The sequence below is a fragment of the Schistocerca gregaria genome, chromosome 5, assembly GCF_023897955.1.
Source record: "Schistocerca gregaria isolate iqSchGreg1 chromosome 5, iqSchGreg1.2, whole genome shotgun sequence".
Lineage (NCBI taxonomy): Eukaryota > Metazoa > Arthropoda > Insecta > Orthoptera > Acrididae > Schistocerca > Schistocerca gregaria.
The window spans coordinates 305,102,408-305,127,562 of record NC_064924.1 but is presented as its reverse complement, the minus strand read 5'-3'; the positions used below and the strand labels follow the sequence as shown (position 1 = coordinate 305,127,562).

Sequence of the window (25,155 nt, the reverse complement as noted above, 5' to 3'; positions counted from 1 at the left end):
CAGATAACGTTAAGTCCATTAAGAAGCACTTTATTCATATCTGATCAGTAGGTATGAATCAAAATCACTTCATGACATAGGTGTGCATATGAACTATATTACCTACAGTTTATTGTACAAGTAGATAGACAGGTAAATGCCACTTCAAGGAAGCCAATGATAATGTTACTGCAGAAAAGTGGGTTATGTGCACAAGACACACCAAAAATTTACATAAACATTTCTTTGGGAAAGAAAGTATATGAGACAGTTTCATTGAAAACATCATTAATTCAAATGTTCCCTTGGATTCTGAGTTTTCAGATACATTTAGTTCTGTAGAGCAGGACAGTTAACCAACATTTGGTATCATTAACTGCCATGTTTTTCATTCATTCTTTTCTCCAATGTTGTAAACATTGTTCCCTCTCTCTTTTCTGTTTCCTGTCATGTTCTCATTTCCTCTCTCCACCCAAAAATTTATTAGTACAAGGCAAAAAAGCCACTGAGCATACAGTACCTGTGCAGGCATGTTTGATGATGATAGTTGTGAGGAGCAAAGTACCTACATTTTCTGCTTTGTACTGTGGTTAAAACTTATATACAGAGCTAATGAGTGCTTAAATGTTTACATAATCAAAATTGATATATCTTTATGATTTAACATATGGAAAGCAACAGTGTATTTTGTTACAATATTCTCAATAATTCACACGATTGATCAATATGGAAAGGCTCAGAAGTGAAACTATGGTTGCTACTTCACTGTGGTATTCTCGAACATTATTCTTGATGTATGGTTCCATAGCCATAAAAATTTCTTAAAATTAGTCATTATTTGCTTGTGACCACAGAATCTTTATTGAAATGCATTATCTGCCAGTTTCAGTAATCATGTTGTTTTCACGGACAAATTGAATTGTAGTGCATTGATATGTTAGACAGCATTGTTTGACGGTGCAGTTTGTGGTATCAGCTTTTGTTCCAAAGGCTTTCAACTTCTGGTGACTAAAGTGTACAGTGAGAAGATGAGTGGGAGAAGCATGCAGAAAAGGTTATGGGTTTTGTTCTATACTTGCTTCTCCCGCAAAAACTCCTTACCTCATTTTCACACAATTTTAAATGGTTAAGAAATAGTGAGTTTTTAAAGAAGATAAATGTGTCTTTGCTATGCACATGTTTTTAACATATTTTTCAGTAGAGGCTGGGAAGTTAGTTGATGCATATTTTGTGTTTTGTTATTTAAGATTATTCAATTATTGTTTAGCTATTTTGTTCTGTTTGGATTGCAGAGTTCCTAACCATCTTTTTACTAATCTTTATAATGAAGTTACCCTTTTACTGCTTTGTTATCAACATAATACACTCACCTCTTTTTATCCTTTATTGTTTCTTTGTAGTTACTTTTATGCCAAACGTCAGCAGAGTGAGACTTGGTGACTGGTCAAATGGAGAAGCATACATGACAGACATGATACAGGTATGTTTAATGTATTCACAGTCCATTAATAAATACCATCAGTCACAAAAATTTTGTTCTGAAAGCAATACTGTTACGTAGTTAATTTCAAAGAAATATGACATGATGAAAGTGAAGGACAGTGATCCATTTGTGTAAAATTAAGAGATTCACTATCTTTTTTTAAAAGTTTGAGCACATTTTGTTCTATATGATTGTTATTAGATATGCCTTGAAAATGCATATTTAGATATATCTGATGATGATCAGAAAGACTGAAGCCATTATTAGTGATCAGAGATGGTTTTAAAAAGGCAAAATATGTCAGAGATGGGTTTAAATTCTTCTAACACTTTATTTCCAACTAGGTCAAGTTGCATTATTTTGTAGCAATGTCTTCAACAGATCTCATAGAAGTAATTTTGAGAAAAAGAGGAAAAATATACATAAATTATTATTAATTTTTATTCTTCCTCTTTTTTTCCTTGAGTTGATCACTTAGTACCACATAAAAGTAACAATTTTTGATCTTTCTTTCAGTCTGCTATTGTTTCATCTACAACAAAAGTGTGTTTCCTTTGATCCATCTGTGTCTGTTGTTTGGTTATTCTTCTTCCTTGTCATATGCTGAATATTTCTGTATCTACAGAGAGCTTTGTGTGATGTCTCATTCTGTTGCTTAATTGTATAATTTGTCACTGCTGAGAGGAATATCAATGTAGGTCTAAAAATTACTTTTTGACTTTGGAGATGCTTTGTGAATTTATGGTTATTCCACATTCACAGAGATGTAAAGATAGGTTTTTTTCCAGCAATTTCTGGTCTGATTTTGGTAGCCCATTTTGAAAGTTACTGTCATTAGCAGGTTGCTTTCAGATTTGGATGAAGTATCAGTTATGTCTCTTGTTGAAAGGTACAGCTGTAAAGTTACATTTGCTGATGTAGGTCGCTTAGGAGAGTTTCTTTCAGATTCACTGGAGGAGTTAATACCTATGTGAACTTCAAATAATTTGCAGTTGACATATGAGAGTTAATGATTTATTTCCACATATTACATTACATTAATACTTGCACGTATAGGTACATCAGATTTCCTAATAAATGAAGCATGGAATACTAAACTAAACTGAAAATCAAAGAATAACACAACACATAGAATTTTACACATCTTGGAATACTTTTGCATATAGCCACTATGCTTGTCATTGTGGTGTGATGCTCTACATGACTCCTGCCTCCCTCCCCCTCCCCCCCCCCCCTCCTCCCTACCCAGTGTCAACAGTATCTGAGGTTAAATTGGATATGATGTCCACACATGTTGTCACTGTCTTAGGGAAACCCAATATTTTACTATTGAATTTGGTGGTACCAGTTTTTCATTGGAGAACTGCACTCAGTGACACTTTCTTCATTACAGCACCCGTTTCTTGTTGTATCTTGTCAGCATCCTGTTGGACGTGCATAATTTCAGGTACTGCATCTTTATCTTTGACAGTCTTGGGGTTGGTCATCTTCGTTGCATATCGCTGTAATCGTAGATGGCAGGTTTCAGTCTTTTAATGGTACAGTGGTAAGCACACCCCTGAAGTCTATCTTAAAAGTATTGTTGCTTCTACCAAGCACTTTATATGGCCCTTTGTATGATAGCTGCAATGGCTTGTGCACCATGTCATTCCATACAAATACATGGCTGCACTTGGAGAGGTCTTTGAATATGAACAGGTGTCATCCAATTTGCTCTCTAGGTGTCACTGGCTAGAGTTGTCAGATGTGTGATCTTAATTTGCTGACAAGGTGGTACGTGTCCACTAATTCAGCAACTGTTGCCTCCAAGTCACTCTAAAGTGATGTATGGAGACCAAGGAGCTCAATGGGTAATGTCTCCATCCAATTTTGTGTAGCATGACACCAAAGGGCTGACATGTGTTGGCGATGCAGGTGTTCCACTATACCATTTGCTCCCAGATGATAAGTACTAGAACAAATATACCTAGTGCCCCTACAAACTGGCCAATGCTTTGAGTAGGTGAGCCTCACATCGGTTCCCTTGATCTGTTGTAATGTATATCAGCCTACCAAACCAGATGAGTAATTCAAGGAAAAACAGTTTTGCTACCATCTAGGTTGTAATGTCTTTCATAGGGAAAGCTTCAGGCCATCTCAAAAATTGATCCTCGACCATGAGGCAATATCTGTAGCCTTCTGATACTGAAAGGGGCCCCACAATGTGTTGGTGTTGTTCTTTCATTTTCATCTTGGTTTAGTTTTTCATGCTTCATGCATTAGGAAATATGACATACCTACACATGGGAGTATTAATGTATTGTAATATGTGGAGATAAATCATCAACCTCCAGAAGTTAATCACCTGTTTTTGTGACTCCAATGTGATCTCATTTTCCTGGCATTCCATGCAGTTTCTGACAAATGTCCTACAATCTGCATCCATTCCTGAGCAGAAAAACCTCTCTGAGTAATTTCACCATATCCCAGACCCTGGGATGAGCCAGGTTATGCAGTGACGTAACTGCTTGTGATCAAAACTGATGAGGTATGAATGGTCATACTTTTGTGCCAGACATATCACAGTACAGTACGGCATTAGTTTCAGGTGCAGATATGCATTGTAACTTTAATCCTGCAGGGTTATCCAGTAACATGCATTGCTCATCATCATGCTGATGGGATGGAGCTAGGATCTTGTAATCAATTGCAGTGGTTATAGCTGCAAAATGTGCATCTGTTGGCACATTTGACTTTCCTTGCACATAGAGTACGTGAGTCATAAACTTCTTCTCCCTTTCTGGTGTTTTAGTGGGTGAGGACTCTTGTTTCAAGAAGCTGGAATTTTCATCACCTTTTTAGAATTTATCCATGTTTGCATCTGCTGGTGATAAGTTGTGTAGACATAATTTGCATTTAAGGTAAGATATTGTTGACTGTTGTTCATGTTACAGTACAAAAACTTCTCCTCTGTTATGGGAACATTTTTCATACTTAGTAAATACAGCATTAAAATTAACACACTAAAAACTTCTGACTTCATGTACAATAACATATTGTAGCAATGATTCTATGAATGTTCATGTGCGGAGTGTGTTGCAACTAATACAAAACCATGTCATGTGCCAGAACATCCATTCAATCAACAATAAAATGATAATAACTGTGCAATGTACCAAATAATTCCCTGTGCATTCACTTAAATCATCTTTCCAGGATTTCACACACTGGGTTACTGGGTGGTATGACTGGAATCTTGCATTAGACCAGGAAGGTGGCCCTAATTGGGTAGAAAACTATGTCGATTCTTCAATTATTGTGAATGCAAAAAATGATGAATTTTATAAGCAGCCTTTGTTTTATGCTCTTGGCCACTTTTCTAAGTTTATTCATGAAGATTCAGTGAGGATTGATGTTGTGCCAAACAATAAAAATGGAATTAGAAGTGTGGCATTCACAACTCCATATAATGCAACAGCTCTTGTCATCTCCAATAAGTAAGTTAATTTTTTAATCTTTCTTTTTACAGTAGTGCAAGCATTGATAATAATATATGATAATTTTTCATTATTTTATCCATGATGGTTTGCAAAAGCCATTTTCAGAAATATACTGCAGAAAAGACAACAACTAGACATGTTTTTTGTATGAATTATTTATTTCACCAAATCTAGTTTCAGGCCCTTGTTCACATTTGAAGTGGCAATAAGGATTTTTTGCATTAATTTCACATTTTTGTCTCATAATATAACAGAATATTAATGATTTTGCAGCTTACAAAAACTTTTATATTTTAGTTACTGTTACATCTGAAAAGTATTACTTTACACATAACAGAACAGAGGTCAGTTTCAGAGATAGATGTCACACTGAAGAGCAAGATGGGAGGCACATGTGTTTATGTCATTGGACAATCAGCTTAGGCCTTTAACTGGGATATGGTGAAATAAATGAAAATGAAAGTTAGTGATTAGTTATTCTTTCCCTCTAGTAATATTTTTTTAGGTTTGTGTTCACTGTTTATTCATTTTTGTGCACAATGTTTCAAGTACAGAAATATTGTAATTACTGTCTAAACTCCAAACAGACTGTTAACAAATGGATCATCAGGGGAGAGAGGAGAAGTAGAGAAGAGAAAGGAGTATGCAGATATGCTGGTGGGATAGAATGTATGTGTCTGATTTGCAGTGGGGGAAGGGGATAGGCAAGTAGAGTATAGGGACTAGTGAAAGTTAATGGGGGTTATGGGAATGAATGATATGTTGCAGAGAGAGTTTATCTGGTAATACAGAAAAGCTGGTGTTGGTGGGAAGAGTCCAGATGGCACAGGCTGTGAAGCAGTCATTTAAGTCAAGCGTGTCATGTTGGACAGCATGCTCAGCAACTAAGTGGTCCATATGTCTCTTGACCACAGTTCCGCAGTGGCCATTCCTGCAGACAGTCAGTCTGTTAGTTATCTTGTTCTCATACACTGCAGCACAGTAATTACAGCTAATTTCATAGATCACATGGTTGCTGTCATGAGTTGCTGTGTTTTTATGGGGTAGGAGGTGTCTGTGACAGGACTGGAACAGGTGGTAGGGGGAGTATGTATGGACAGATGTTGCAGCTACGTCTACTGCAGGGATGTGTGCCATGGGGCCATGGGTGGCAGCAGGACTGGAGTAGGGATGGATGAAGATATTGCATAATTTGGGGAGGGGGAGGGGCAGGGTAGGTAATGGACTGCCACTGGTGTGGGGAGGGGGGGGGGATAGTGGGGAGGATGTTTCTCATTTCAGGGCATGACAAAAGATAATCAAAACCCTGATGGAGAACATGGTTCAGTTGCTCCAGTCCTTAGTGGTTCTGAACCATGATGAGGGTGCTCATTGTTGGCTGTACATTGGGTATATTGGGGATAGTAGGTGACTGGGGAGAAAATGTAGCAGAACACATTGAACAACTAGAGATAGGACGTTCATATTCACAGGATGTGTACATTAGTATATTCTGCAGAAATGATTAGCATTTCAGTTACCTTGGTTGAGCATGTCTCCTGTTGCCTAGTAGGCACAGGGTCCACCATGGGTCATGATAACTTGTTCCACACATGATGGCATTGACGCATGGACCCATTGTTTTACCACATCCCACACATTTTTGATTGGTGTTGAGTCTGGTGATCTGGTGGGCCAGGACAAAAGGCTGACATCCTGTGACACCAAGAAGGCACATGCTTGTGCAGGAACATGTCATTGTACATTGTCTTGATGAAAAATGATATCAAGAGTGTTGTGCAGGGTATGGCTATGGGTTGCAAAATGTCAGTTACATAGGTCACACAGGTCACAGTGTCCTTGACACACACCAACTGTGATTTGTGGTTGTACCCACCAGTACCCCAGACCATAAGGCCTTGGGTTTGTGCTCTACGTCTTGTGTGAATGCAGTCACTATGACATCACTCCCTCTGTCTGCAGCAAACCAACATGCAACCAAATAAGCAGAACCTGTATTCATCCAAGAGCACTATCTAGTTCTAGTCCTGCCCAGTAATGTTGTTCCATATACTATTGCCATCTAGCATTTTTCTGCACATCCATCAAAGGTAAGCAGAGAAGTGGATGATGCACACATAACCCATACCATAATAAACAATGAGTAACTGTCACTCCTGATAGTGTACCCTATTACACTGTTGTGTCAGAGCTGAGGAGGAAGCAGATCTGTCCTGCAATGTCATTTGGATGAGGTGTCAATCTCTTCTGATTGGGGAGGAGGGGTGGTTGGGGGGGAGGGGGTCTGGCTGGTGTGACCTGACCCATCTTGTTGTGTTCTACAGCCTTCTGTGAATCATTCTGCACATACCCATTGCACTGCCAAAACAGTCCATCCCACATGAGCAGCAATTTCTCAGAGGGATGCATCACATTCTCTCATTCCAATAATTTGACTTCTTTCAAACTTACAGATTTGAGAGTACAGTTCGTGCATACATGTTCAAAGTATCTTGTAAATCTGCTCAAGTCACACTGATTTATTGCCTTCAGTTTATGATGATGAGGAGAGCCACAGGCACATTTTACCGGTGGGTGGTGTTCTACATCTACATCTACATGGATACTCTACAAATCACATTTAAGTGTCTGTCAGAGGGTTCATCGAAGCACCTTCACAATTCTCTATTATTCCAATCTCTAACAGCGCGCGGAAAAAACAAAACACGCATATCTTTCCATACAATCTCTGATTTTCCTTATTTTATCATGGTGATCATTTCTCCCTATGTAGGTCAGTGTCAACACAATATTTCCGCAATCAGAGGAAAAAGTTGGTGATTGGAATTTCGTGAGAAGATTCCGTCGCAACGAAAAATGCCTTTCTTTTAATGATGTCCAGCCCAAATCCTGTATCATTTCTGTGACACTCTCTCCCATATTTCGTGACAATACAAAACATGCTACCCTACTTTGAACTTTTTTGGTGTACTGCGTCAGTCCTGTCTGGTAAGGATCCCACACCGCACAGCAGTATTCTAAAAGAGGATGGAAAAGCATAGTGTAGGTAGTCTCTAAGTATCCTGCCAATAAAACGCAGTCTTTGGTTCCCTCTCCTACAACATTTTCTGTGTGTTCCTACCAGTTTGAGTTGTGCTGTGATATCAGTGTTGACCTTGAACCTGTGGGCTGACATCGTTCAAATGCTAATCATTTCTGCCGAACATGCTGATGTACATTTTCTTGTGAATATGAACATCCTGTCTCTAGTGCTTCAAGATGTTCTGTCTTTTTTTTTTTCTTTTCTCTGAACATGAGTGTATTTCATATATCACATCTGTGCTCTTCACTGCAGATGCAACAACTATAGGTGATTGCACTCTACGGGACTTCTTGGTATGGAAAGGCTGACAGCTGTCAAAATGGGGGTGTTACTGGAGGTTGGTAAGTTTGTTGTGGATGGAGGTATTGATGCAGCCATCCTCAAGGTCGTGATCAAGGAAGGTGGCTTGTTGGGCTGTTGAGGACCGGGTGAAGCAAAGGCAGACAAGGTATTGAGGTTCTTAAGTAATGTGGTTAGGGTGTCCCCACCCTCAATCTAGGTCATGAATGTGTGATCAGTGAATCTGAACCAATCTTGGGATCCTAGAAGGATTCCACTAGATGGCCCCTGAACTGGTTGCTGTATCACAGATTTGTTTGTAGATGATGCCTTCCAAGGAGAAGTAATTGTTGATGAGGAGGCATTTGGACATTGTGACTAGGAAGGAGGCTATAGGTTTGGAGTCAGTCAGGCACTGGGAAATATGGTGCTCAATTTTGGCAGGGCTATGGGCATTGTGGATGTTAGTGTAGCTGGAGGTGGCATCAACACTGATATGCAGAGTGCTGGGTCGTGAAGGAACTAGAACTGTGGACTGTAGGTAGGGCAAATGGTTAGTGCTTCTATATGGGAGGATAGGTTATGGGTAATAGGCAGAAAGTGATGGTCCACAAGGGCAGAGATCCTCTCAGCGGGGTCACAGTAACTGGCCACAATGGCATGTCATGGGTGGTTAAATTTATGTACCTCAGGAAGCATTTAGAAGGTAGGAAAGTGGGGAATGATAGAAATCAACAGAAGGGGCAGGTTCTGGAATAGACTTGGGCTGAAAATCCTGCCGAGTCTGTGACAGGTGATCTCAGTGGTCCATAACCACATTGGTGGAGCTTTAGTTGGTTTCCATGTTGAGAGATTTGGGGAATGATGGTGAGGCAAGGTTCAAGGTTAAGACATTCTGAAAACTTAAGCAAGAATGATTTGGGGGCAGTGGGACAGGATCACAGTGACTGATATGGTTAGTGGGAAAAAATGTGCACAGACTGGGAAAAGTATAGTTTTTTCCACTGTAGGAACCAGGTGAGAAGGTCTTTAAAAATCCCAGCATGAGTAAATTTTGGAGTGGGGCAAAATGTAATGGTGCAAAAAGTAATGAAGTCTAAGTCCGAATTCACCAGACATGGCCACAGTGACTCTTTTCTGTTCCACAAAATTAATGAAAACATTTAATGGCCTTCATTTACAAGCACAGATCATGTTAAAAATGCATCACTGAGAGAGGTAAAAGCTAGCCTGGCACTCAAGTTCTATAAGTGCTTTAGGGATTGGAACAAGTTCTTACATACATCTATGATATCTCATGGGAACTATTTTGAGGAGGGTAACATTCATGTAGATGAAGAAATAAGATTGTTTAAAAAATACTCATTAGTTTTGAGCATATCTCATACATAAAAAATGTAGTTGAGTCTCAGGTCCTTCAGGTAATTGATATTGATTTGAATAGTGCTTTGAATTTCGTATCAATGTAGTGTGTGAGGGAATATGTCAAAGTAGTATGTGAGGGAATAAAGAAGATACTAGTACTAAGAATGTGTAGGCCCCCAGCATGAATTATCTTACATTCTATATACACTGCTGGAAAAAAATAATACACCTGGAAAGAAGATGTATGTTTTGATCCAATGACAATGCATGTAACTTGGAGATAGTAGATGTACTGATAGAGGTTTCACTGTTGTCCACCAACAGTTAATATAGTGTACTAGTACTAAGAATTTGTAGCCTCCAGCATGAAATATATTAAATTGTATATACACTGCAGGAAATAAAGAAATAATACACCTGGAAAGAAGATGTTGATTTTGATCCAATGACAGTGCATGTAACATGGGTAGTAGATGTACTGACACAGGTTTCAATGTCGTCCACCAACAGTTGGTATAGTGGTATAGCTGTCAGAGAACCTCTGTGTCTACCCTTTAATAGGGAATGCTCACAGCCAGAAGGCTCATTGTGCTGCAGAAGTGTGAGACAAGCAAGCACACATGCCATGGAGGTGAACTTGTGCTTTCTATGGCCAACTGAGTGAGTTTGAAAGGAGTCAGATTGTTGCCTTCGGAGTGGTGGGGTGGTTCTTTCAGAGAATTGTCACACAAGTTGTACAAAGATTCTGGTATCAGTGGACACTTGAACATTCTTACATCCACAGATGAGGTTCTAGGCATGCCTGCCAGGATCGTCGGATTGTAAGAGCAGCATTGGCAGATCATACAGCTACCACAGCACAGATAAGAGGACTTCTGAGTCTAGATGTGTCAACACAAACTATTTTGAAGCAGTTATAAGCAGTGGGACTACTGTTACACTCATCTCTAGCCTGTCTTCCACAGATTTGATGCTCATGGCTTGACTGGTGTCATCAAAGGATAACCTCAAAAATTGAATAGCATGCTGTGGTCTTCAGCAATGAAAGCAGATTCTGGTTGCATGCTAGTGATGATCATTTGCATATATGATATAATGATATAGACATGGTGAGAACTGTCTCATAGAGTGCATTTGTCCAAGAAACACTGGCTCATCTGGGGTGTGATAAGCTACAGCTTTCATTCACCTTTGATGTTTCTCGAGGAGATGCTAACCAGCACACAGTATGTGCAGAATGGTGTTAGACCTTTTCTTTTGGCATTCTTGCAATACTAAGGTGATGTATAATTCCAACAGTATAATGCTTGCCCACACACTGCCTGTGAAACTCAACATGCTCTGCAAAATTTGCAGCGACTTTTCAGGTTAGCACACTCTGTGGACTTATCTCCAAATAAGCGTGTGTGGCATATGATGGAACAAGAAGGGACTCAAGCAACTCGTCAACCAACAATCCTTGCAAAACTACATGAACAGGTAGAGGGGGCATGGCATACTGTACCCCAGGTCAGTATTTGCCTTCTGTATGATTGACTGGATGCCAGAGTCAGTTCCTGTGTTGCTGCCTGTCGAGGCTGCACCACGAAGTAATATGAGTATTTCAGTGTGGGTCAATACCCTGTTACTTCTGAACTGCTTGTGCTATTGATCTGTAAATCTAATCATTTCATGTACACTATACACGCTGTTCCAACAATAAATTTTGAGTAAGCTGAAAACCTCTGAAAGGGTGTAACAATTTTTTCTGGCACTGTAGCAGATAAAGATAAAGACAGAGCTAATAGAGGTAGGGAGTCTTAACTAGAGGGTAATATTTTGTAGACACATTAATGTTGATTTTATATCATATAATGCTGACTGAGGACACCCAGAGTTTTTTTATGTGAAGCTAAGGATTATCTGTCATGGTAAGGTGACCAACAAGGACTACAGGATATAGTGCAATGGCCATTGACAATTTATTTTCACACTCAACAACCTTAATTTATTTGTATGTGAGATAGTCAATGATTTATCCAGCTGTAATGGCCAGTGGTTAGCCATAGACGAGGCCAGCAGATGAAGCACCAATGTCTTCTTTCAATGTCACTTGCAGGCTAAATAGTATCAGCAGGAGTGCTTCAGTCCAGTGTTGCAGGAAGTTAGGGATGCTTTCAGTGTCCTATGGAGCTGATCGATCATGCTGTTAGATGCCAGATGATTGCTGGTAGTCCTGTGTATGTGGAAGTCACACAGTTAGGTGATGTGTATGAATAGCACACAGTCAAAATCGCAAGTGCAGGCTGTTGTCACATGGCTGGGACAGGTAAAGCTGTCATCCTGGTCTTGGAAGTCAGCTGTGGGTATTGTATATAGCATACAAGTGAAGCAATCCACCACTGTGAGCAAGTAACATTTGTCATGGACAACGGAAGCAGGCCCACAATGTCCACATTAAAATGGAATTTTACATTAGGAAAGGTGCTGGTGTGTGCAAGACTGTGCCTCCTAGCTTTGGCACAATGTTAGGCAGTGTAGGTGTGTGCCTACTGATGGCAGTCTTTCCAAAGGTGTGGCTACACAAAAAGCATGGCCATGAGCAACACAAGAAGCCCTAGTTGTACAAAATGGCTGGCCATGAAGAACACAGTGGTGTTGATGCCAGAGTTTGTGAAGTCGTCTAGCATCTTGTAGTGGCCAAGGAAATAGTATTGACACATTGATAGCAGCTACAGTGAGTATCCACATGAATGTGTAGCACAGCCTGTGGTACAGTTCTCAGTGGTGTGTGCTGTACATGATTGTGGTGGAATTTTTAGCTGCCATAAGTGATGGTGCCTCAGCAGTCCTGTGGTCCCTCAGCATAATTTGTGAGAATATTGACAAGTCAGAACTTTTGTAGATTAGATATTTCATGCTGCAACCCCTTCCATTATGAAGAGATGCTTAGATATCACACTACAGCAGGGTGCATCTAAGCCCCATTGCAGCTAAAGTTTGTGCTTACACAGGGTGGCTGGCACTTCACTGTGTAATTTCTGAAGCAGGTGTGCTACCAGCTGATGTTCCATCATTGCCAGACTACTGCTAGAAGGGCTAGTTCTGCATTGCCATTTGCATGAGTCAGATTGCCAGCAGCTGGTTCTTTAGCTGGCGCTTGGTGAGCAGAGTCCATGTATGCGTGACATGCCGCCTGTAGCTCACTCTCCAGCCTCTGGTTGCATGCATCAGCTCTTCTAATGTCTTTTGCAATTCCTCTGTGGTTGTCATCTTGTGTCAGAACCAAGGTCGGGGGAAATAGTTTCCTTGTGTGGTTGTGGATAATTACAAATTACTTGCTTGTAAAATAAAGTTCGCCAGATTTGATGTCAGCAGCCATAGGGAACACAAAATAAAAATAGAAAACCTTGTGAGTGAAGCACACACTTGAAAAATGTTCATACAAAAAACTTCATGAATTGTCCACTAGCAAGGCAAGGATGAAGTGTTAATCCACTTTCTGATCCATATAGCACATACAATTAGAAGTTTGTCATCACATGTTAGTGTACAGCTCAGCCATGCAGTAACTTGGATCCCATCAAGAATGAGAATCTTCAGGGGTTTGGAACAAGCAAACCACAGAAACATAATCTCCACACCATATTAACCATAAACTTTAACTATATTGCTTAAGACTATTCATGCTTATATCTATTAAATTTTAGACTATAAATTAGGAAGAAAGATGCTACCTGGAAAAAGTTACTGCTGACTCATTTATGTTAAACAGTTGAGTTTTTGTTTGTCTCCTAGTGGTAGCTTAACATTTTCTTGATTCCACTGGCATGTTTCAAAGAAAATAGTTATTTACAGCTTTAAATACTTAGTTTACAATACATTACTATTTATGCAAATTCACAATGAATGCTGCTACTTGATATTTAAAGAAACAGGACTTTTCCATCCCAGAACTAATATTCAGATAATTTATAGAAAGATTAGCTAATGAGATATCTTTTTATTTCCTTATGAAATGGTTGAGATTGTCAGTTTCATGTTTTACTTTAGATGAAAGTGTCAAATTTCTTTGCATTAGACTTTTTAATTCCACTCTTAACTCTGCACAAGGACACAGTATTTACATGAAAATAATTTTTATGCGTTATATGGGTCACCAGAAAATTACTTTCATTTTAAGTAACAAAAACTATGAATAAATAAATCCACTGGTAACTGAGTGTAAGGATTCCAGGAGCCTTAAAAGGAACTCTACAACCAGAGTGGTTATGTATTTTACACAATATGCTTTCTGCTCATTTCTGATGAATAAATGCTTTATATATTTTATGTACACTGTCCCAGAAAATAAATCCATTAGGCAATACATGATAAGCCAACATTGTTGTCTTTAAGTCACACAAAGAGAGATACTCCTAAGAACAAAGTGCCCTGGATGGTGCTTCTTTGTCAATATACCTGTGTGTTGACTCTTACATTCCAGCTGTACTCCTAGGGATTTTATATAGTGTGCTTGATTTATGGTATGACTGTTAATGACAACTTGCCGGCCGAGGTGGCTGAGTGGTTCTAGGCGCTACAGTCTGGAATCATGCGACCACTACAGTCGCAGGTTCGAATCCTGCCTCGGGCATGGATGTATATGATGTCCTTAGGTTAGTTAGTTAGTTAGTTAGTTATATTACTTGTTCCATGGATCATGAACACGATTCTTTCGTAATGATGCGGAACGTGTCAAAGTACAAAAGATTCATTTATCCCAAATAATCTTTATTAGTCTTATATACGGTACAATTGTTAATACTTCCTGTATTTCTTTAGCCTATGTCTAAAAATTCATCTATGGAGTAGAAGGAGTTGTCATTCAGGAATTCCCTTAACTTACTTTTGAATGCCGATTGGTTGTCTGTCAGACTTTTGATATTGTTTGGCAAGTGACCAAAAATCTTTGTGGCAGTATAATTCACCCCCTTTTGTGTCAATGTCAAATTCAATGAATGGTAGGTTAGTTAGGTTTAAGTAGTTCTAAGTTCTAAGGGACTGGTGACCTCAGAAGTTAAGTCCCATAGTGCTCAGAACCATTTGAACCATTGAATGACAACTTCTGATGCTGATAAGTCATTCTACGTGTATGAATTTGCATAACACAGGTCTTTCTGAAGTTAAGACAAACTGTTTGCTGTGGCCCAATTGCAAGCCTGTTCAGCTATCATATGAGCTTTGTCTGATAGAGCCGAGTTTTGAGCCTTGATTAGTATGCTTGTGTCATTAGCAAATACTGCAGTCTTTGAACCATTCTTTAAAGAAATTGAACATAATCTATGTGCATTAAAAGTAACAGTGGACCTATCGCCAAACTATGTGGGATCCCACATGTTTTGCTCCTGTCTTTTGAGTTAAGTTTCAAGCCTGTTGCATAATCTGTCAATAACAAGCCTTGTTTTCAGTTACTGGTAAACAACTATTACCTATAAATATTACCAGTACACATCCTAACTTAAGGCAAAATTTACACATATTTGAAAAGTATTAAAGACTTAATTCTGATAATTACCAATGTTCAAATGTTATAATGATCATCTATTTCATCAATTTTTATCAAACTTTGCACTTGATAAAGTACACTACTGGTAAGATTATAATAAGGTTTTCTTTTTCTTTCATTGATCTGACTGCTGATATTTCTTTGTTGTAGGAGAGATCATAATACAAAGGTAACAATTGCAGACCCAGATCGTGGCTACATTACTATTAAAGTTCCCAAGAGATCTTTCAACACTCTATTGTACTGGTAATGTACATGTGTGGCACTTTTAATAGTGCCTGGAATTTGTGAGAATGATGCCTAAAATTGTTGAAGAATGTGGAAGTTTAAGATCTGTATAAATATTGTTAAATCTATCCTTTCCTTACACAATAAAGAACACAAGTAATGATTAAAAAAACTATTTTGTATTCCTGGTGAATTTTACAATTTGTAAAGCTTTAGTTTCAAATCAACCATCATCTGTTATTGTGCTAATACAGTAGCCTCCTTTGAAATCTAAGTTAGTGGACTACATGTAGTCTATGAAATGAGATAAAGTCACTGCATGTAGACATACACATGTAACATCAAACATTTACTTGTAATAAAGATTATTTACACAAAATATAAGTTTACATGTTATCCATTATTATGTATGGTTTCATGCTGCATGTTAACAATGAAGTGTTACTTGTGCCTTTTATTTGATGCACGTGTAATGTTGTTGATATTCTTTTGTGAGTTTTGATATTCATACAGCAAAATAACTGATGATGGTAAAAGTAAAGAGGATTTTGTATAAAAAGAAAAGTGTTTCAAGAAAGAAGAAGTTTGCTAACACTGAGTGTAAACTAAGAGTTAGAAAGTATTTTCTGAAAGCATGTGTCTGAAGTGTGACCTTGTACGGAAGTGAAACACAGACAATGAACAGCAGAGTTAAGAGAAAAACAGAAGCTTTTGAAATCTAGGGTTACAAAAGAATGCTGAAGATTAGATCAGTACGTTCTGTAGTTAATGAAGAGTTACTGCATCAAATTAAGATGAAAAGAACATTATTGCACAGAGTAACTAAAATAAGGATATCCTGAAACAAGAAATAGTTAAGTTGAAAATGGTGAAATTCACAGAGAAAGACGAATGCTTGAGGATAGTTAACAGGTTCAAATTAATGTACAAGGCAGTCGTTATGCAGAAATGAAGGTATTTGCAAGGGACAGACTGGAAGGGGAGCTGCTTCAAAACCATGTTCCGAATGAAGATAAAATAACAACAAGAATTTTTTTTTACATGCTACCTGTACCTTAGAATTGATATAAAGTATTTATTGATTTACAGGCCCTTTAACTGCTCAAAGCCTGGAAAATTTATTTCTTATGGATACATTGGTATATGATAATGGACTGAGGTAGACAGCATGGATTACTGTGTATTATTTATATTGTAAGATTTGGTAACATATCCTGAATAATATGTGATATAATTATTCTATAACAAAATAGAATGAAAAACAGTCTACTGGCTACCTTCAGCAGTAATAAGCATGCAAACTCATGTACTCACTTAAGTATGAATGTCCAAACCCTTGCAACACATTGTGACATCAGTAAAAAATTTGGTTGACTGATATATCTGTTTTAATTTATATTGTAACCTGAGCAGCAATATTATAGGGTAGGATACCACGATACATTGCTGATGCGTTGTATGAAATCCCACTAATTAGTTACAATCAATGATATATATATATATGCAGATTCTTTGTGATGTTCCTGGTTACAGCCCATGATTGACTGATCCTAAATGTCCTGTAGGCAATAATATCAAGTGGTGGAAAATTCTCCAAACTAGTTGCCAGAGATCATTGAGCAGATTAAATATGCTACGGTTGGCCTGCTGCTAGTGAAAAGTTTGTCATTGCAAAGTCCACTCAGCCACCAAGAAAAACAGCAGGCCCATAGAGAGCATTGATGACTTTCACCCTGTCCACATTCATATTATAATTAGTCTCAAAATCAAGAACAGTTTTGTAGATGATAGGATACCAGTGATATACATGATGCACATGACACCAAGGCATCCTGCTGACTGCCTGATGTTTTTCCAGTTCCCAACTTACATAGTAAAAGGAATTATCATGTGCCCTACATAAGTTGCACCTGCTGGGCTAGGAATACGATATGGAAATCACTATTAATAAAATGAAGGTAGTAACATTTAAAGCAGTTGAGCAATCAGATCAAAAATTGATGTCAATAACAGAAAAAACTGAACAAGTTATCAGTTTTAACTTTTAAAGAAACCATGTTAAGTTAGCAGCATAATAGAGATATAGACAACAAACTTTCCCAGTTTCATTATATATGCGGCACTATTAACAGAACCTTACACAACATAGTTAAAAAGGAAACAATGGTATGGTACTGTATCTTGGATTTTCACAAAGAGGAATAAGAGGAAAATACAGCCAGCTGAAATGAGATATCTAAGAGCAGTGAATAGTTGCACATGCCAAGACTAGATTAGGAATGTGAAAGTTGAAGGGATAAATGTGCTCTTATGTGTACATTATAAGTTTATGAGTGGCCAACGAATCAGTCAGTGAATTATGAAACATACATTAACACTTCTGAAAACACTTGATTTAATGACAACAGTTCACATTCAAAGATTCATCAATACATTATTAGTTCTAGTACAAACTGCATTCTCCACATGTTTACCAGTGCATGGAAAGCAGTTAGCTGACAAATTATGTATATTCAAATTGAGAACAGACATTACATGGTGCTCAAAAGACATCCAGTTATTGGTATTTCAGAAGCACTCAAATACTTATTACAGCTCTAATGTCAAAACATACTTCCAAAATTCCATACTCAGCTCACATACCCAAGCGGCACTTTGATGCCTATGCAACATTACCAGATCTGCGTCCACCAGCAAAAGACCCAGAAAACACCTCTGAATGCTCAGAGCTCTGCAAGTCATGTGACCACTACTTTTGTCAAAACTCCACCTTGGCCAACAAGAGTTGGTTGCAATTAGTCATTTACATTTAACTTTAAATCATATTCATTAAAATTATTTATCAAAAATTTTTAAATATCCTTTCATTCATAAAAAAGCACTCTGACTTCAGGGCAGAAGTGTCCCACCGGGACTATCTGGCCACCGTGTCATCCTCAGCTGAGGATGTGGATAGGAGGGGCACGTGGTCAGTACACCGCTCTCCTGGTCGTTATGATGGTTTTCTTTGACCTGAGCCACTACTGTTTGGTTGAGTAGCTCCTCAATTGGCATCATGGGGCTGAATGCACCCCGAAAAATGGCAACAGCGCATGGTAGCTGGATGGTCACCCATCCAAGTGCCAGCCATGCCCAGCAGTGCTTAACTTCAGTGATCTGACGGAAACCGGTGTATCCACTGCAGTAAGGCCGATGCCTTTCATTTGCAGTTGTCATTAAATTCATTTTTTATGTGAATTCTAACAAACCTGTACCAATACATGAATAGGACTTCATGTGGTGTGCAACTCAGCATTGAAATGAGAGATACATAAGCAACTATGCATCAAATCTATAAGTGATGTCTACATTATAAAAATGTATATAAATTTCAATAATTGGTCTCTTTGTGCATCAATAAGTCAATTTAAACAGAACTGCCTATTTTCAATTCTATGCCCTAACTGCAGTCTTCCAGTTGTTTCCACAGCACGCTCCATTCGAGCATTGGCAAGACCACCTCTCTTACACTGAAGTACAGCTACCAATGCATTATACTCCTTGTCAGTAAACCCATGTCCTGACAAATCTCAAACAAGTGACCCATATCAACAGTTGCCTGCAACTTTGACCATAGGGTCCCAGTGGTCAGGCTACTGAAACCATTCTTGGTTTATCATGTGTCCACTTTAGCAGCTGACAAGTGAAATATCTTAAAGGACACAGACAAACTTCAAACAAATGCATGTTCCTGACAAATCAGTCACAGAATTTAAATTACATCCACAATCTTCACAATTGATAAACGTTTTATTGAAATAGATAAATTATCTACTTTTTTTCAGAAAATACCCAAAGTACCAGCTCTCTGCTTACACTCTTATTACACTCATCACTTTATTCTTTTTTTTATCAAATCACACAAATATTTCCCTTATGAAGACATTTGAATTCTGGCCACTTTCCAACTGGCACCACCCCTCTTCATCTGCCTCAATCTTCAGGTGCAACTTTTCTTGCCACACTAAGAACTGCTTATTTCCCCCATGTAACCCTTCTTCATACACTCTTGTATAATTGCTCATATAAATACAATAATCAGAAACCTCTTGTGTAACAAGAGGTCTGATGTCCAACATACATATAACCTTTTTTTTACTGAACAAAAACATTTTCATTAATTTCCAATTCCGCCACCCCATGACAGACTTCAGCCTTCTCACAATCTGACTTATCCTACTCTATATCACTCAAATTTTCTCACAAGAAGTATTTACCTTTATTACTTTGTCAAATGCTAGTAGCATATTATCACACTTGGTAAACATTTCATCTGTTTTATCAACAAGTTCACCTTTTAAGTGGCCGGCTGCGGTGGCTGAGCGGTTCTAGGCACTTCAGTCCGGAACCGCGTGACTGCTATGGTCGCAGGTTCGAATCCTGCCTCGGACATAGATGTGTGTGATGTCCTTAGGTTAGTTAGGTTTAAGTAGTTCTAAGTTCTAGGGGACTGATGACCTCAGATGTTAAGTCTCATAGTGCTCAGAGCCATTTGAACCTTTTAAATTCCCACCTTCACACTTTATACCATCAACAATTTGAGACGTTATATCATCAAATTTTGATTCCATTCTGCCACTTAGCTTCCCACTCAATGAGTTGAAGGACAGAGTAAACTGATTGGCCATAGCTAATGACTAGCAACATGATATATAATGCAACTGATGCTTGTACTTAACTTCTGGATGGTGCAATGCTGCAACACCAACTTTTACTTTTACACGTGAAGTGGGTGATGATACAAATGCTGTATCAGCAGGGATGCTATGATGGTGTAGCTTGATTGCAGCACAGACATCGAAACAGCTGAGCAACAGCATGGAGATGGTCAGGCAATGGCATGTAGAGTGTCATGGTATGTGCATATGTGGCCCATCAAGTTAGAACAATGACACTGGCTGGCACCAATATGGTCAACAGTGTCTCACTACAACTGCCCCATGGAGTAGTGGCAGCATGTACATGGCAGCTCGGCAAACTTCATGTGGACCAGTGGAATCCCAAATTTGTGAAACAGACCGTGACATGAAATTTGGTGCATGACTAGGCATATATACTGCGGAGTCTCTTACACTGCAACCCACTGCTTTTTCAATGTTCACATTTGCATGACGGTTGCACTGCCAGTCTATTACTGCTATGCACTGCTTATAGCTCTGAGCCCAAACACTAACTATTCACAGGCCTAAATATTTCCTGGGACACTCGGTCCTGAAATACTGAGTGGGAAGGAAACAGTCCAATCCAGGACAAGACATCACAATTAGAGCATAACGGAAACTAACAGACACTAATAAACATCTGTCATGCCTATCACACTGCAGTAACCATGGAACCATGGACCTTGCCATTGGTGGGGAGGCTTGCGTGCCTCAACGATACAGATAGCCGTACCATAGGTGCAACCACAATGGAGGGGTATCTGTTGAGAGGCCAGACAAATGTGTGGTTCCTGAATAGGGGCAGCAGCCTTTTCAGTAGTTGCAGGGGCAACAGTCTGGATGATTGACTGGTCTGGCCTTGTCACACTAACCAAAAAGACCTTGGTGTTGTGGTACTGCGAATGGCTGAAAGCAAGGGGAAACTACAGCCGTAAATTTTCCCAAGGGCATGCAGCTTTACTGTATGGTTAAATGATGATGGCGTCCTCTTGGGTAAAATATTCTGGAGGTAAAATAGTCCCCCATTCGGATCTCCGGGGAGGGGGTGGTGGGGGGGGGGGGGACTACTCAAGAGGACGTTATCAGGAGAAAGAAAACTGGCGTTCTACGGATCGGAGCATGGAATGTCAGATCCCTTAATTGGTAGTACAAGTTTATATGCCAACTAGCTCTGTAGATGATGAAGAAATAGAAGAAATGTATGATGAGATAAAAGAAATTATTCAGGTAGTGAAGGGAGACGAAAATTTAATAGTCATGGGTGACTGGAATACGACAGTAGGAAAAGGGAAAGAAGGAAACATAGTAGGTGAATATGGATTGGGGCTAAAAAATAAAAGAGCAAGCCGTCTGGTAGAATTTTGCACAGAGCATAACTTAATCATAGCTAACACTTGGTTCAAGAATCATGAAAGAAGGTTGTATACATGGAAGAATCCTGGAGATACTGGAAGGTATCAGATAGATTGTATAATGGTAAGACAGAGATTTAGGAACCAGGTTTTAAATTGTTAGACATTTCCAGGGGCAGATGTGGACTCGACCACAATCTATTGGTTATGAAATGTAGATTAAAACTGAAGAAATTGCAGAAAGGTGGGAATTTAAGGAGATGGGAGAAAGAACCAGAGGTTATACAGAGTTTCAGGGACAGCATAAGGGAACACTTGACAGGAATGGGGGAAAGAAATACAGAAGAAGAAGAATGGGTAGCTCTGAGGAATGAAATAGTGAAGGCAGCAGAGGATCAAGTAGGTAAAAAGACGAGGGCTAGGAGAAATCCTTGGGTAACAGAAGAGATACTGAATTTAACTGATGGAAGGAGAAAATATAAAAATGCAGTAAATGAAACAGGCAAAAAGGAATACAAACGTCTCAAAAATGTGATTGACAGGAAGTGCAAATTGACTAAGCAGGGATGGCTAGAGGACAAATGTAAGGATGTAGAGGCGCATATCACTAGGGGTAAGATAGATACAGCCTACAGGAAAATTAAAGAGACCTTCGGAGAAAAGAGAGCCACTTGTATGAATATCAAGATTTCAGATGGAAACCCAGTTCTAAGGAAAGAGGGGAAAGCAGAAAGGTGGAAGGAGTATATAGAGGGTCTATACAAGGATGATGTACTTGAGGACAATATTATGGAAATGGAAGAGGATGTAGATGAAGATGAAATGGGAGATACGATACTGCGTGAAGAGTTTGACAGAGCACTGAAAGACATGAGTCGAAAGAAGGCCCCGGGAGTAGACAACATTCCATTAGAGCTACTGACGGCGTTGGGAGAGCCAGTCCTGACAAAACTCTACCTTCTGGTGAGAAAGATGTCGAGATACCCTCAGACTTCAAGAAGAATATAATAATTCCAATCCCAAAGAAAGCAGGTGTTGACAGATGTGAAAATTACCGAACTATCAGTTTAATACGCCACAGCTGCAAAATATTAATGTGAGTTATTTACATATGAATGGAAAAACTGGTAGAAGCCAACCTCGGGGAAGATCAGTTTGGATTCCATAGAAATGTTGGAACACGTGAGGCAATACTGACCTTACGACTTATCTTAGAAGAAAGATTAAGGAAAGGCAAACCTACATTCCTAGCATTTGTAGACTTAGAGAAAGCTTTTGACAATGTTGACTGGAATACTCGCTTTCAAATTCTAAAGGTAGCAGGGGTAAAATACAGGGACCGAAAGGCTATTTATAATTTGTACAGAAACCAGATGGCAGTTATAAGAGTTGAGGGACATGAAAGGGAAGCAGCGGTTGGGAAGGGAGTGAGACAGGGTTGTAGCCTCTCCCGATGTTATTCAATCTCTATTGAGCAAGCAGTAAAGGAAACAAAAGAAAAATTTGGAATAAGTATTAAAATCCAGGGAGAAGAAATAAAAACTTTGAGGTTCGCCGATGACATCGTAATTATGTCAGAGACAGCAAAGGACTTGGAAGAGCAGTTGAACGGAATGGACAGTGTCTTGAAAGGAGGATATAAGATGAACATCAACAAAAGTAAAACGAGGATAATGAAATGTAGTCAAATTAAGTCGGGTGATGCTGAGGGAATTAGATTAGGAAATGAGACACTTAAAGTAGTAAAGGAGTTTTGCTATTTGTGGAGCAAAATAACTGATGGTGGTTGAAGTAGAGAGGATATAAAATGTAGACTGGCAATGGCAAGGAAAGCGTTTCTGAAGAAGAGAAATTTGTTAACATCGAGTATAGATTTAAGTGTCAGGAAGTCGTTTCTGAAAGTATTTGTATGGAGTGTAGCCATGTATGGAAGTGAAACATTGACAATAAGTAGTTTGGACAAGATGAGAATAGAAGCTTTAGAAATGTGGTGCTACAGAAGAATGTTGAAGATTAGGTGGTTAGATCGCGTAACTAATGAGGAGGTATTGAATAGGATTGGGGAGAAGAGAAGTTTGTGGCACAACTTGACTAGAAGAAGGGATCGGTTGGTAGGACATGTCCTAAGGCATCAAGGGATCACAAATTTAGCATTGGAGGGCAGCGTGGAGGGTAAAAATCGTGGAGGGAGACCAAGAGATGAATAGACTAAGCATATTCAGAAGGATGTAGGTTGCAGTAGGTACTGGGAGATGAAGGAGCTTGCACAGGATAGATTAGCATGGAGAGCTGCATGAAACCAGTCTCACTACAACAACATATTTCAGTGACAGTCATTTCAAATTTCATTTCTTTTACTTTGCATATAACTTATCGTAAATGATATAAGAGTGGCACAAAATGATGAATTTTGGATTTTTGTTGAAGGGGGGCTGCAAACGCGGTAATATACAAGTGAAAGTGTGTTTTTCAAGCATATTTTGGCTGTGTCAACTTTGAAGAGCCACAGATGGCAAAGCATAATTATGTTAAAAATTTACTTTGTATAGTTTAAAGATAACCCACAAATATTCGCAAAAGGGGTACGCTTTTATCTGCAACACAGTTATTGTTGGGGATATCTGCACTCGCGGAAACCTGTTACTATAAGAATTGTTGTTTTCGAGTGAAAGCTGTGTGAGGATTATTAGCGCACAGTTAAAAAAAAATTAGCGTCTATAGGTTGCATGCTGTGATCGTTCTCTTCTATTCTCCTCCCTTCATTCCAGTATAAACGCTTGTTCACAAGTGTAAACGGATGGCAGTTAACATTGGCGAATTATCCATGAATACTCGTTTGCAACAATGTAAATGAGGTTTTACACTCGTTCATTTCGTTCGCTCTAGTATATACCAGGATTTAGAGGGACCGATGGCCTAGTAGTTAAATGACGGCTATTATTAATTTATTTCACTGTTGCGATTTCAGCTCTAGCGCCATTTTGAAGTACCAAGGGAAAGGGCTTGTAAGGTAATTCTTCTTAAATTGTTTACCAAATGTTACCACGCTATGCTTTGCATTTTGTTATCCATATCTTATACTGGTTTCAGTTTTCACATTGCACACAAAAATGCCTCTACAGCCAAAATTACGATAGTGAAGTGAATAAACAGTTTAAAAAAGTCCAAATCGCAGCAAAGATTTCATTTAAAAATTGTATGATATGATTATTGTCCATGAAAGGCTGCCACGTTATATCAGAATATAAGATCGACAAAATTTAGATAGGATTGAATGTTTAGGGCTCTTTATTAATTCTTACTCTTAACAAATTTATTGATTTACCTGAATTTAAAATCAACTCCCGTAACCTTTCTTTATCTTTGACAGGAAAGCTGAACATTTTTAGTTCAGGATTTGTCAGTCTACTCTATCCACAGTTGATATCCTTGCAGGCCCTCGGCATGACGACTCGATCCACTACCACCGGTATGTCAGAAACAGCTGTACTTCACAGATGCCAAATTGTGGAAAGTTGCACGCGTTCGGACCATGTTGCCACATATTTCACAGAACGGAGTGCAATCTAGTGGTTGGTGCCACAAGTAAGGGTGTGACGCTGTTGTCACCTGGTGGCTGTTCCCTGACAAGGGTTGCCTGCTAGACCAAGCGATCGAACAATCTGTTTCTTACGTGATCTG

At 38.9% G+C, this 25,155-nt stretch overlaps 1 protein-coding gene and 1 pseudogene across 2 annotated transcripts in view; one reads left to right on the top strand and one right to left on the bottom strand.

Annotated features, from left to right (window-relative positions):
* Positions 1-15,594, top strand: part of LOC126271867 (lysosomal acid glucosylceramidase-like) — a 195,053-nt gene extending 179,459 nt beyond the window's left edge. For both annotated transcript variants that reach the window (XM_049974206.1, XM_049974207.1), the window contains exons 9-11: positions 1,380-1,459; positions 4,658-4,938; positions 15,345-15,594. In XM_049974206.1, the coding sequence (XP_049830163.1) occupies positions 1,380-1,459; positions 4,658-4,938; positions 15,345-15,444 (461 nt within the window). In that variant the 3' untranslated portion in view covers positions 15,445-15,594. The remainder of the gene's footprint in view (positions 1-1,379; positions 1,460-4,657; positions 4,939-15,344) is intronic.
* Positions 15,595-18,502: 2,908 nt separating this feature from the next.
* On the bottom strand, positions 18,503-18,619 carry LOC126274563 (5S ribosomal RNA; annotated as a pseudogene).
* Between the last annotated feature and the right edge of the window lie 6,536 nt (positions 18,620-25,155).